The sequence below is a fragment of the Salmo trutta genome, unplaced genomic scaffold, assembly GCF_901001165.1.
Source record: "Salmo trutta unplaced genomic scaffold, fSalTru1.1, whole genome shotgun sequence".
Taxonomy (NCBI): domain Eukaryota; kingdom Metazoa; phylum Chordata; class Actinopteri; order Salmoniformes; family Salmonidae; genus Salmo; species Salmo trutta.
In genome coordinates this window covers 12,839,694-12,852,574 of record NW_021822911.1, presented here as the reverse complement: position 1 = coordinate 12,852,574, position 12,881 = coordinate 12,839,694, and the positions used below count along the sequence as shown (strand labels likewise).

Genomic DNA, 12,881 nt, shown 5'->3' with positions numbered 1-12,881 from the left:
CTCCTGATGTACTGACCTGTCTCCTGGTAGCGCCTCCATGCTCTGGACACTACGCTGACAGACACAGCAAACCTTCTTGCCACAGCTCGCATTGATGTGCCATCCTGGATGAGCTGCACTACCTGAGCCACTTGTGTGGGTTGTAGACTCCGTCTCATGCTACCACTAGAGTGAAAGCACCGCCAGCATTCAAAAGTGACCAAAAAAATCAGCCAGGAAGCATAGGAACTGAGAAGTGGTCTGTGGTTCCCACCTGCAGAACCACTCCTTTATTGGGGGTGTCTTGCTAATTGCCTATATTTTCCACCTGTTGTCTATTCCATTTGCACAACAGTATGTGACATTTATTGTCAATCAGTGTTGCTTCCTAAGTGGACAGTTTGATTTCACAGAAGTGTGATTGACTTGGAGTTACATTGTGTTGTTTAAGTGTTCCCTTTATTTTTTTGAGCAGTGTATATATTTTTTGGGTTGTTGTTGTACCTTTACCCCTTTTTCTCACCAATTTCATGATATCCAATTGCAACTCCCCTACGGACTCGGGGGAGAGGTGAAGGTCGAGTTCCATGTGTCCTCTGAAACACGACCCTGCCAACCTGGAAGCCAGCCACACCAATGTGTCGGAGGAAACACCGTCCAGCTGGCGACCGAAGTCAGCGTGCATGCTGACCGCCACAAGGAGTCGCTAGAGCGCAATGGGACAAGGACGTCCCGGCCGGCCAAACCCTCCCCTAACTTGGACGACGCTGGGCCAATTGTGCGACGCCCCTATGGGACTTCCGATCACAGCCGGTTGTGATACAGCCTGGATTAGAACCAGGGACTGTAGTGGCGCCTCTAGTGACGCCAATGACAAGCATACCCATAACATGATGCAGCCACCACCATGCTTGAAAATATGAGGAGTGGTACTCAGTGATGTGTTGGATTTGCCCCAAACATAACGCTTTGTATTCAGGATATAAAGTTCATTTCTTTGCCACATTCTTTTGCAGTATTACTTTAGTGCCAACAGCCTCTCTATTCTCTCATGTGATTTCAGGTCCTCTGACTGGGAATGCTTCCTTCTTTTCACTCTGTCATTTAGGTTAGTATTGTGGAGTACCTACAATGTTGTTGATCCATCTGCAGTTTTCTCATATCACAATCATTAAACACTGTAACTATTTTAAAGTCACCATTGGCCTCATGGTGAAATCCCTGAGCGGTTTCCTTCCTCTCCAGCAACTGAGTTAGTGACTGGGTATATTGATACACCATCTAAAGTGTAATTAATAACTTCACCATGCTCAAAGGGATATTCAATGTCTGCTCTTTTTTTTTACCTATCTACGAATACATGCCCTTCTTTGCGAGGCGTTGGAAAACCTTCCTGGTCTTTGTGGTTGAATCTGTGTTTGAAATTCACTGCTCGACTGAGGGACATTACAGATAATTGTATGTGTGGGGTACAGAGATGAGGTATTCATTCAAAAATCATGTTAAACACTATTTTTGCACACAGTGAGTCCATGCAACTTATTATGTGACTTGTTAAGTAACATCTTTACTCCTGAACTTATTTAGGCTTTTAATTAAATGTGTAAACATTTCCAAAAACATAATTCCACTTTGACATTATGGGGTATTGAATCCATTTAACCCCAGTATCTCTACTTGCACAGTCACCTTCTGCACATCCTACCATTCCAGTGTTTAATTGCTATATTGTAATTACTTCACCACCATGGCCTATTTATTGCCTAACCTCTCATTTACACATGCTGTATATAGATTTTTCTACTGTATAATTGATTGTATGTTTGTTTATTCCATGTGTAACTCTGTGTTGTTGTATGTGTCGAACTGCTTTGCTTTATCTTGGCCAGGTCGCAGTTGCAAATGAGGACTTGTTATCAACTAGCCTACCTGGTTAAATAAAGGTGAAATAAAAATAAATAAAAATAATGTTTACATTTAGGCTGTAACACAATGAAATGTGGGACAAGTCAAGGGATGTGAATACTTTCTGAAGGCACTGTATATATATAAAACTCCCCCCACACAGCAATCTAATAGCATCAGTAAGATCTGTTGAAATTAAACCACAGATAAATATACCTAACATAGTACATCTATTAAACAATACATCACAACACATACATCAGAAATAGTTACACATTATAGAGATCCATTCATGGATGTACAGGTCTGTTGGAAAAACGTTCAGAAATGTCCACTGCTGATTTTTTCCAGGCGTCCATAGCGGACACCCTGGCCCTATGAATCCTGTCCGTGGACAAATTCTCAGTCAGAAACATAAGTCAGAACACAGCCTCTCTATTCTCTCGTGTGATTTCAGGTCCTCTGACTGGGAAAATGTCTTTTCACAATGAGAACAGTGGTATGTCTTCTCCTCCTGTGTATTAGTATGTTGGAAAGGCTTTTCTCCTGTGTGTTTTCTCACATGCTTTTGCAGACTCCCTGGCCACCTAAAACTCTTTTCACACTGGGAACATTGGAAAGGCTTTTCTCCTGTGTGTATTCTCTCATGCGTTTTCAGGCTCACTAACCACCTAAAACTCTTTCCACAGTGAGAACAGTGATAAGGCTTCTCTCCAGTATGTATTCTCTCATGCTTTTTCAGGACCCATAACCACCTAAAACTCTTTCCACAGTGGGAACAGTGATAAGGCTTCTCTCCCGTGTGTGTTCTCTCATGCCCAACCAGGGCTCCTAACTGAGTAAAGTTCTTCCCACAGTGGGAACAGTGGTAGGGCTTTTCTCCTGTATGTGTTCTCTCGTGCATTTTCAGGCTCCCAAACCACCTAAAACTCTTTCCACAGTGGGAGCAGTGGTGTTGGTTAGGCGTCGCTGGGTCTGTTTCCTCTGAGGAACTCTTCCCGCTGTCAGAGTCTGGTCTCTCTCCTGCAAAAGACAAACAGATTATTTAGTTAAACAGAGAGTCCTGAATGAAACCTCCATTCAATAAAATTGTTTTCCTATGAGGTTTAATCTAGACTAGATCCCTCAATACCCTGAGGTCAGTTTTCACAACATTACATCATTAAAAATAAACTTGGTGACGGTGAGATTTAAAAACAAATGATGAAGAGCTCCAAATCTAATCTCTCAGGGAATGTCATGATGTCATAATGATAGATAATGTCATGTTTACAGGCTGATCAGAGCTCTATAATAATAGATAATGTCATGTTTATAGGCTGAGCAGAGCTCTATAATAATAGATAAAGTCATGTTTATAGGCTGAGCAGAGCTCTATAATAATAGATAATGTCATGTTTACAGGCTGAGCAGAGCTCTATAATAATAGATAATGTCATGTTTACAGGCTGAGCAGAGCTCTATAATAATAGATAATGTATTGTTTATAGGCTGAGCAGAGCTCTATAATAATAGATAATGTCATGTTTATAGGCTGAGCAGAGCTCTATAATAATAGATAATGTCATGTTTATAGGCTGAGCAGAGCTCTATAATAATAGATAATGTCATGTTTATAGGCTGAGCAGAGCTCTATAATAATAGATAATGTCATGTTTATAGGCTGAGCAGAGCTCTATAATAATAGATAATGTCATGTTTATAGGCTGAGCAGAGCTCTATAATAATAGATAATGTCATGTTTATAGGCTGAGCAGAGCTCTATAATAATAGATAATGTCATGTTTATAGGCTGAGCAGAGCTCTATAATAATAGATAATGTCATGTTTATAGGCTGAGCAGAGCTCTATAATAATAGATAATGTCATGTTTATAGGCTGAGCAGAGCTCTATAATAATAGATAATGTCATGTTTACAGGCTGAGCAGAGCTCTATAATAATAATAGATAATGTCATGTTTATAGGCTGAGCAGAGCTCTATAATAATATATAATGTCATGTTTATAGGCTGAGCAGAGCTCTATAATAATATATATTACTATTCCAGGCTGCAGTTGATCCATTGTTAATAACGTTTTGTTGGTGGCCCACTTCATCTCTAAAGTAATAATGGACATTACTATCTTCTCTAAATTATATATTTTTTGTTTAGCCACACCTTTCCTTCAACATTTTTATTTTGTTTTGAAGACTTACAAACTCACAGACGTTTTCTAATATGTTCAGTCTCCCCAAAACCACTGTCCTTTTCATGTCAATAATGCTTCTTATTTTATGTATTTCTCCAACATTATTTAGAAATCTGCTTCTGCTGGTATACACACTCCACGCAAAGTCTACAATAGACACATGTCAAACAATTCATTTATAACTTGTTTGCCATTCTGTGAGACAATTAAGTTGTGATTTTGTGGTGGGGGGGCTCTGATGGTATACACATGTTACAGTTAAGCAATAAGACCCGAGGAAGTGTGGTATATGGCCAATATAGCACGGTTAAAGACTGTCCTTATGCACAACACAGAGTGCCTGGATACAGCCCTTAGCCGTGGTATATTGGCCATCTATCACTGAGGTGTCTTATTGCTATTATAAACTGGTTACCAACGTAATCAGAACAGTAAAAATACATGTCGTCATACCCATGGTATAAGGCCTGATATACCACGGCTGTCAGCCAATCAGCATTCAGGGCTTTAATCACCCATTTTAAAATGTAGCTTTAACATTATATTATAACATAAATTCCTATAGTACAGAACAACATTTTCAAGTATAGAATTTCAGTAGCATGCTGCTTTAAAACAACACATTCGTTCAAAACCTTTGGACAGTTAGAGCCCGTTTTTAAGACAGTACTTACTGATGGTAATCAGATCTCCTGACTCCTCTGTCAATATGACAGTTCTCTCTCCCTCTTTCTCCTCCTTCACTCCAAAAACAGCATCTTCCTCTTCTTTTACTGTATCATCCTCCTCCTCTTTCACTCTGAACGCGTCTTCCTCTTCTTTCACTGAAACGTCTTTCTCTTCTTCTTTCACTGTAACAGCCTCACCCTCTACTTCTTGTTTTACTGTAACATCCTCCTCTTCCTTCTCCTCTTTCACGACAACGTTCAGCCCCAGAGCTTCTTTCTCCGTCCAACAGACCTCTTCTTTAGCAGGCGAGGAATACATCAGTGAGCTCATGGTCGGGGATGTTAGCTAGCTAGCTAGCTAGTTAGCATGAGCGACGAGTTTAGTACTAGGCTAACTTATCAAGCCAGCTAGTTGACTAACAATGTACCTATAACATTTAAATGGGGGCAATTAACTAGACGTCAGAAGTATATTTAAAACACAGAGACAAATATGCACAGAAAAAGTCTAAATGTTTCGGCTGTTGGCTACCGAGGTGGCTGACTCGTTGTTGTTGATCCGTTCCGTCCACTAGATTATACGTCACGCTGGCAGCGCCGCCTGAAACACGCACATCGCCGTCTGCTGACTGGAGAGAAACGCAGTTATGATACGTTTTTTTAAATTTTCATTTGCAGACAAATGTATTTTCATTCCTTTCATTAAATAATAATATTATATTGAGACGTTCAAATAGAGCAGTGCATATTTTAAGTGAGAATTTGAAACATACTGTCCTTCACATCTGTATTTAAGGTAGTTTCATATTCATTCATTTAAAGAAACCCACTGGTCGCACACTGGTTGAATTATCCTCATACAAACCTAACTGTATCCCCAGGCACTGGTATATCAACAGACTGCATACAAAAAGGCACTGAACACAAGTTCTACATCCTTGAATTAAGGGGTTTCACGGGGGTACGGGGTTCCCCTTGTTAGACAAAAAGTAAATCATCTCCAAAATGCTAAGCAGAGTCTCCGGACTCCGGAGACAAAACAAAAGGCCTGATGGAGAGGAGGAATAAACTGGGTCATAGCAGCAGTAGTCTATATACATGCTGACTCTCCTAGTGAACAGAATATCACAGGGTCATAGCAGCAGTAGTCTATATACACGCTGACTCTCCTAGTGAACAGAATATCACAGGGTCATAGCAGCAGTAGTCTATATACATACTGACTCTCCTAGTGAACAGAATATCACAGGGTCATAGCAGCAGTAGTCTATATACATACTGACTCTCCTAGTGAACAGAATATCACAGGGTCATAGCAGCAGTAGTCTATATACATACTGACTCTCCTAGTGAGCAGAATATCACAGGGTCATAGCAGCAGTAGTCTATATACATACTGACTCTTCTAGTGAGCAGAATATCACAGGGTCATAGCAGCAGTAGTCTATATACATACTGACTCTCCTAGTGAACAGAATATCACAGGGTCATAGCAGCAGTAGTCTATATACATACTGACTCTCCTAGTGAACAGAATATCACAGGGTCATAGCAGCAGTAGTCTATATACATACTGACTCTTCTAGTGAACAGAATATCACAGGGTCATAGCAGCAGTAGTCTATATACATACTGACTCTCCTAGTGAACATTATATCACAGGGTCATAGCAGCAGTAGTCTATATACATACTGACTCTCCTAGTGAACAGAATATCACAGGGTCATAGCAGCAGTAGTCTATATACATACTGACTCTCCTAGTGAACAGAATATCACAGGGTCATAGCAGCAGTAGTCTATATACATACTGACTCTCCTAGTGAGCAGAATATCACAGGGTTATAGCAGCAGTAGTCTATATACATACTGACTCTCCTAGTGAACAGAATATCACAGGGTCATAGCAGCAGTAGTCTATATACATACTGACTCTCCTAGTGAACAGAATATCACAGGGTCATAGCAGCAGTAGTCTATATACATACTGACTCTCCTAGTGAACAGAATATCACAGGGGTCAGGCAGCTCAAACTATTGGTTGATCAGCTCACAGACGAACCACAGTGGTAGGATAGTTAAAGGAAAACTCCACCCCAAAACTCTCTTTTGGTATTTGTTTCAGGAAGTCAGTTCCTGATTCTCGGTTGTGACTAGATGGGAGTACAGTTACGACCGGAAGTGACTTTTCATAGCAGGTTAAGAGAGCAATTTAGCTAACCCCTTTCCTAACCTTAACCTCAGTCTCCTAAACTGCTACATTAATTCTCCTAACCTGCTATGTCCATGAGGCAGAAATATTGGGCTAGTTTGTTTGGCATGGCCAGGTGCCCCGGATGGGTGGCGATTTCACTTAAGGACAAATGGAATGGACTACAATGTGCAAACCCCACCTCCTCTTTACCAGATAGGTGGACACTACAGTACTACTGAGGTGGATCAGAGATGGTAACCTCCTCTTTACCAGAAAGATGGACACTACAGTACTACTGAGATGATCAGAGATGGTAACCTCCTCTTTACCAGATAGGTGGACACTACAGTACTACTGAGGTGATCAGAGATGGTAACCTCCTCTTTACCAGATAGGTGGACACTACAGTACTACTGAGGTGATCAGAGATGGTAACCTCCTCTTTACCAGAAAGATGGACACTACAGTACTACTGAGGTGATCAGAGATGGTAACCTCCTCTTTACCAGATAGGTGGACACTACAGTACTACTGAGGTGATCAGAGATGGTAACCTCCTCTTTACCAGATAGGTGGACACTACAGCACTACTGAGGTGATCAGAGATGGTAACCTCCTCTTTACCAGAAAGATGGACACTACAGTACTACTGAGGTGATCAGAGATGGTAACCTCCTCTTTACCAGATAGGTGGACACTACAGTACTACTGAGGTGGATCAGAGATGGTAACCTCCTCTTTACCAGAAAGATGGACACTACAGTACTACTGAGGTGATCAGAGATGGTAAGTTCCTCTTTACCAGATAGGTGGACACTACAGTACTACTGAGGTGATCAGAGATGGTAACCTCCTCTTTACCAGAAAGATGGACACTACAGTACTACTGAGGTGATCAGAGATGGTAACCTCCTCTTTACCAGATAGGTGGACACTACAGTACTACTGAGGTGATCAGAGATGGTAACCTCCTCTTTACCAGAAAGATGGACAGTACAGTACTACTGAGGTGATCAGAGATGGTAACCTCCTCTTTACCAGATAGGTGGACACTACAGTACTACTGAGGTGATCAGAGATGGTAACCTCCTCTTTACCAGATAGATGGACACTACAGCACTACTGAGGTGATCAGATATGGTAAGAGTCCTCTTTACCAGGTGTTCGCTGTAATAGCCAAAGCCTATTGAAAACTAAAAAGACTAAAGAAGCAAACTAATTTAAATAAAAATGTTAAAGGCTCTCAAAACCCTCCAATCAGGACACCTCTAGTGATGTTCTGACTGACATGTTGTGTTATCTACCATCCAGCCATCCATTCACCCAATCAGAAGACCTCTAGTGATGTTCTGACTGATACGTTGTGTTATCTACCATCCAGCCATCCATTCACCCAATCAGAAGACCTCTCCTGATGTTCTGACTGACATGTTGTGTTATCTACCATCCAGCCATCCATTCACCCAATCAGAAGACCTCTAGTGATGTTCTGACTGACATGTTGTGTTATCTACCATCCAGCCATCCATTCACCCAATCAGGAGACCTCTAGTGATGTTCTGACTGACATGTTGTGTTATCTACCATCCAGCCATCCATTCACCCAATCAGAAGACCTCTCCTGATGTTCTGACTGATACGTTGTGTTATCTACCATCCAGCCATCCATTCACCCAATCAGAAGAGCTCTCCTGATGTTCTGACTGATACGTTGTGTTATCTACCATCCAGCCATCCATTCACCCAATCAGAAGACCTCTAGTGATGTTCTGACTGATACGTTGTGTTATCTACCATCCAGCCATCCATTCACCCAATCAGGAGACCTCTAGTGATGTTCTGACTGATACGTTGTGTTATCTACCATCCAGCCATCCATTCACCCAATCAGAAGACCTCTCCTGATGTTCTGACTGATACGTTGTGTTATCTACCATCCAGCCATCCATTCACCCAATCAGAAGACCTCTCCTGATGTTCTGACTGACATGTTGTGTTATCTACCATCCAGCCATCCATTCACCCAATCAGGAGACCTCTAGTGATGTTCTGACTGATACGTTGTGTTATCTACCATCCAGCCATCCATTCACCCAATCAGAAGACCTCTAGTGATGTTCTGACTGATACGTTGTGTCATCTACCATCCAGCCATCCATTCACCCACTCAGGAGACCTCTAGTGATGTTCTGACTGACATGTTGTGTTATCTACCATCCAGCCATCCATTCACCCAATCAGAAGACCTCTAGTGATGTTCTGACTGACATGTTGTGTTATCTACCATCCAGCCATCCATTCACCCAATCAGAAGACCTCTGCTGATGTTCTGACTGACATGTTGTGTTATCTACCATCCAGCCATCCATTCACCCAATCAGAAGACCTCTCCTGATGTTCTGACTGATACGTTGTGTTATCTACCATCCAGCCATCCATTCACCCAATCAGGAGACCTCTCCTGATGTTCTGACTGATACGTTGTGTTATCTACCATCCAGCCATCCATTCACCCAATCAGGAGACCTCTCCTGATGTTCTGACTGATACGTTGTGTTATCTACCATCCAGCCATCCATTCACCCAATCAGAAGACCTCTAGTGATGTTCTGACTGATACGTTGTGTTATCTACCATCCAGCCATCCATTCACCCAATCAGAAGACCTCTCCTGATGTTCTGACTGACATGTTGTGTTATCTACCATCCAGCCATCCATTCACCCAATCAGAAGACCTCTCCTGATGTTCTGACTGACATGTTGTGTTATCTACCATCCAGCCATCCATTCACCCAATCAGAAGACCTCTAGTGATGTTCTGACTGATACGTTGTGTTATCTACCATCCAGCCATCCATTCACCCAATCAGAAGACCTCTCCTGATGTTCTGACTGACATGTTGTGTTATCTACCATCCAGCCATCCATTCACCCAATCAGGAGACCTCTCCTGATGTTCTGACTGATACGTTGTGTTATCTACCATCCAGCCATCCATTCACCCAATCAGGAGACCTCTCCTGATGTTCTGACTGATACGTTGTGTTATCTACCATCCAGCCATCCATTCACCCAATCAGAAGACCTCTCCTGATGTTCTGACTGATACGTTGTGTTATCTACCATCCAGCCATCCATTCACCCAATCAGAAGACCTCTAGTGATGTTCTGACTGATACGTTGTGTTATCTACCATCCAGCCATCCATTCACCCAATCAGAAGACCTCTAGTGATGTTCTGACTGATACGTTGTGTTATCTACCATCCAGCCATCCATTCACCCAATCAGAAGACCTCTCCTGATGTTCTGACTGACATGTTGTGTTATCTACCATCCAGCCATCCATTCACCCAATCAGAAGACCTCTAGTGATGTTCTGACTGATACGTTGTGTTATCTACCATCCAGCCATCCATTCCCCCAATCAGAAGACCTCTAGTGATGTTCTGACTGATACGTTGTGTTATCTACCATCCAGCCATCCATTCACCCAATCAGAAGACCTCTAGTGATGTTCTGACTGATACGTTGTGTTATCTACCATCCAGCCATCCATTCACCCAATCAGGAGACCTCTAGTGATGTTCTGACTGATACGTTGTGTTATCTACCATCCAGCCATCCATTCACCCAATCAGGAGACCTGTCCTGACATCCATTCACCCAATCAGAAGACCTCTAGTGATGTTCTGACTGACATGTTGTGTTATCTACCATCCAGCCATCCATTCACCCAATCAGAAGACCTCTAGTGATGTTCTGACTGACATGTTGTGTTATCTACCATCCAGCCATCCATTCACCCAATCAGAAGACCTCTCCTGATGTTCTGACTGATACGTTGTGTTATCTACCATCCATTCACCCAATCAGGAGACCTCTAGTGATGTTCTGACTGATACGTTGTGTTATCTACCATCCAGCCATCCATTCACCCAATCAGAAGGCCTCTAGTCATGTTCTGACTGATACGTTGTGTTATCTACCATCCAGCCATCCATTCACCCAATCAGAAGACCTGTCCTGACATCCATTCACCCAATCAGAAGACCTCTCCTGACATCCATTCACCCAATCAGAAGACCTCTCCTGATATCCATTCACCCAATCAGAAGATCTCTCCTGACATCCATTCACCCAATCAGAAGACTTGTCCTGACATCCATTCACCCAATCAGAAGACTTGTCCTGACATCCATTCACCCAATCAGAAGACCTCTCCATCCATTCACCCAATCAGAAGACCTCTCCTGACATCCATTCACCCAATCAGAAGACCTGTCCTGACATCCATTCACACAATCAGAAGACCCCTCCTGATACGTTGGGTTATGTGCCTTCCAGCCATCCATTCAGAATAACTAGTTTCTATAAGTACATAGATATAGATGTAAATAATGAATGTCCACTAGTGACTACCATAGTTATATAGAGTTTTATTCAGATAATGTTGCATTAATCAAATCATTTTTACAATCAGCACATTGCGGAATAATAAGGGTTCATACTTGTATTCAACGAATCACATTTTAGACATGATCATGTCTCCAGAGTTAAAAACTAAAACAAAAGTAGAGGCCTATTTTTGAGTTAAATTTCATATAAACAATATGATTTAATGTGCCATAAAACAACAGTCAAACATAAGTCAGAACACAGCCTATCTATTCTGTCACGTGATTTCAGGTCCTCTGTCCGGGGAAAATGTCTTTCCACAATTAGGTTCCCTAACTAAAACTCTTTCCAAACTGAGAGCTTATCCTCCCCTGTGTGTGTATATCCACATGCCTTTTCAGGTTCCCTAGCTTAGTAAAACTCTTTCCACACTGGGAACAATGGTACGGTTTCTCTTTAGAGTGTATTATCTTATGTATGTTCAGGCTATCTAAGTCAGTAAAACTCTTTCCACACTGGGAGCAGTGGTAAGGATTTTCTCCTGTGTGTCCCCGTTCATGCTTCTTAAGGTCCGGTGTTCTTGAAAATCTCTTTCCACACTGGGAGCATTGGTACGGCTTTTCTCCTGTGTGTGTCCTCTCATGCTTCTTCAGGTTATCTGACAATGCAAAATTCTTTCCACATTGGGAACAGCAGTAAGGCTTCTCTCGAGAGTGTATTCTCTTATGTTGATTGAGGGTCGCTGAATGGGAAAAACTCTTTCCACACTGGGAGCAATTGTGTGATTTTTCCCCTGTGTGTGTCCTCTCATGTGATTTTAAGCTTTCTGACAATGTAAAATTCTTTCCACAACGAGAACAGCAGTAAGGCTTCTCTCCAGAATGTATTTTCTTATGTTTGTTCAGGTTCCCTAAATGGGAAAAACTCTTTCCACACTGGATGCAATTGTGTGGTTTTTCCCCTGTGTGTGTCCTCTCATGTGATTTTAAGTTTTGTAATAACCTAAAATTCTTTCCACAATGGGAACAGGGGTAAGGTTTCTCTCCAGTGTGTATTCTCTTATGTTTTTTTAGGTTCCCTAAATGGGAAAAACTCTTTCCACACTGGGAGCAAGTGTGTGTTTTTTCCCCTGTGTGTGTCCTCTCATGTGATTTTAAGTGTTCTGACAGGCTAAAATATTTTCCACAATGGGAACAGGGGTAAGGCTTCTCTCCGGAGTGTACCCTCTTGTGTTTTTTTAGGTTCCCTAACTGCGCAAATCTCTTTCCACACTGGGAGCAATAGTGTGGTTTTTCCCCTGTGTGTGTCCTTTCATGTAATATTAGTTCATGAGTTCGTGAAAATCTCTTTCCACACTGGGAGCATTGGAAAGGCTTTTCTCCTGTGTGTTTTTTCTCATGCTCTTTTAGGTTCCCTAACTTGGTAAAACTCCTTCCACACAGGGAGCAGTGATGTCGTGTCACTGGTTTGGGAGTCTCTGGGTCTGGTTTCCCTGAAGGACTCTTCCGTCTGTCAAAGGGAAAGTCTGGTCTCTCTCCTGCCAAAGA

At 42.0% G+C, this 12,881-nt stretch overlaps 1 protein-coding gene and 1 long non-coding RNA gene across 2 annotated transcripts; both read right to left on the bottom strand.

Annotated features, from left to right (window-relative positions):
• Positions 1-2,691: 2,691 nt before the first annotated feature.
• Positions 2,692-4,835, bottom strand: LOC115186657 (uncharacterized). The gene is made up of 2 exons (XR_003875824.1): positions 4,750-4,835; positions 2,692-2,907 (listed from the first exon to the last, which is right to left on the bottom strand). It is a non-coding gene; the product is annotated as an uncharacterized LOC115186657 (long non-coding RNA).
• Positions 4,836-11,358: 6,523 nt separating this feature from the next.
• LOC115186654 (gastrula zinc finger protein XlCGF52.1-like) lies at positions 11,359-12,881 on the bottom strand (the record flags this gene model as incomplete). The annotated part of the gene is made up of 1 exon (XM_029746213.1): positions 11,359-12,881. A coding segment is annotated over one exon (1,215 nt), but the record flags the coding sequence as incomplete, so codon positions are not given.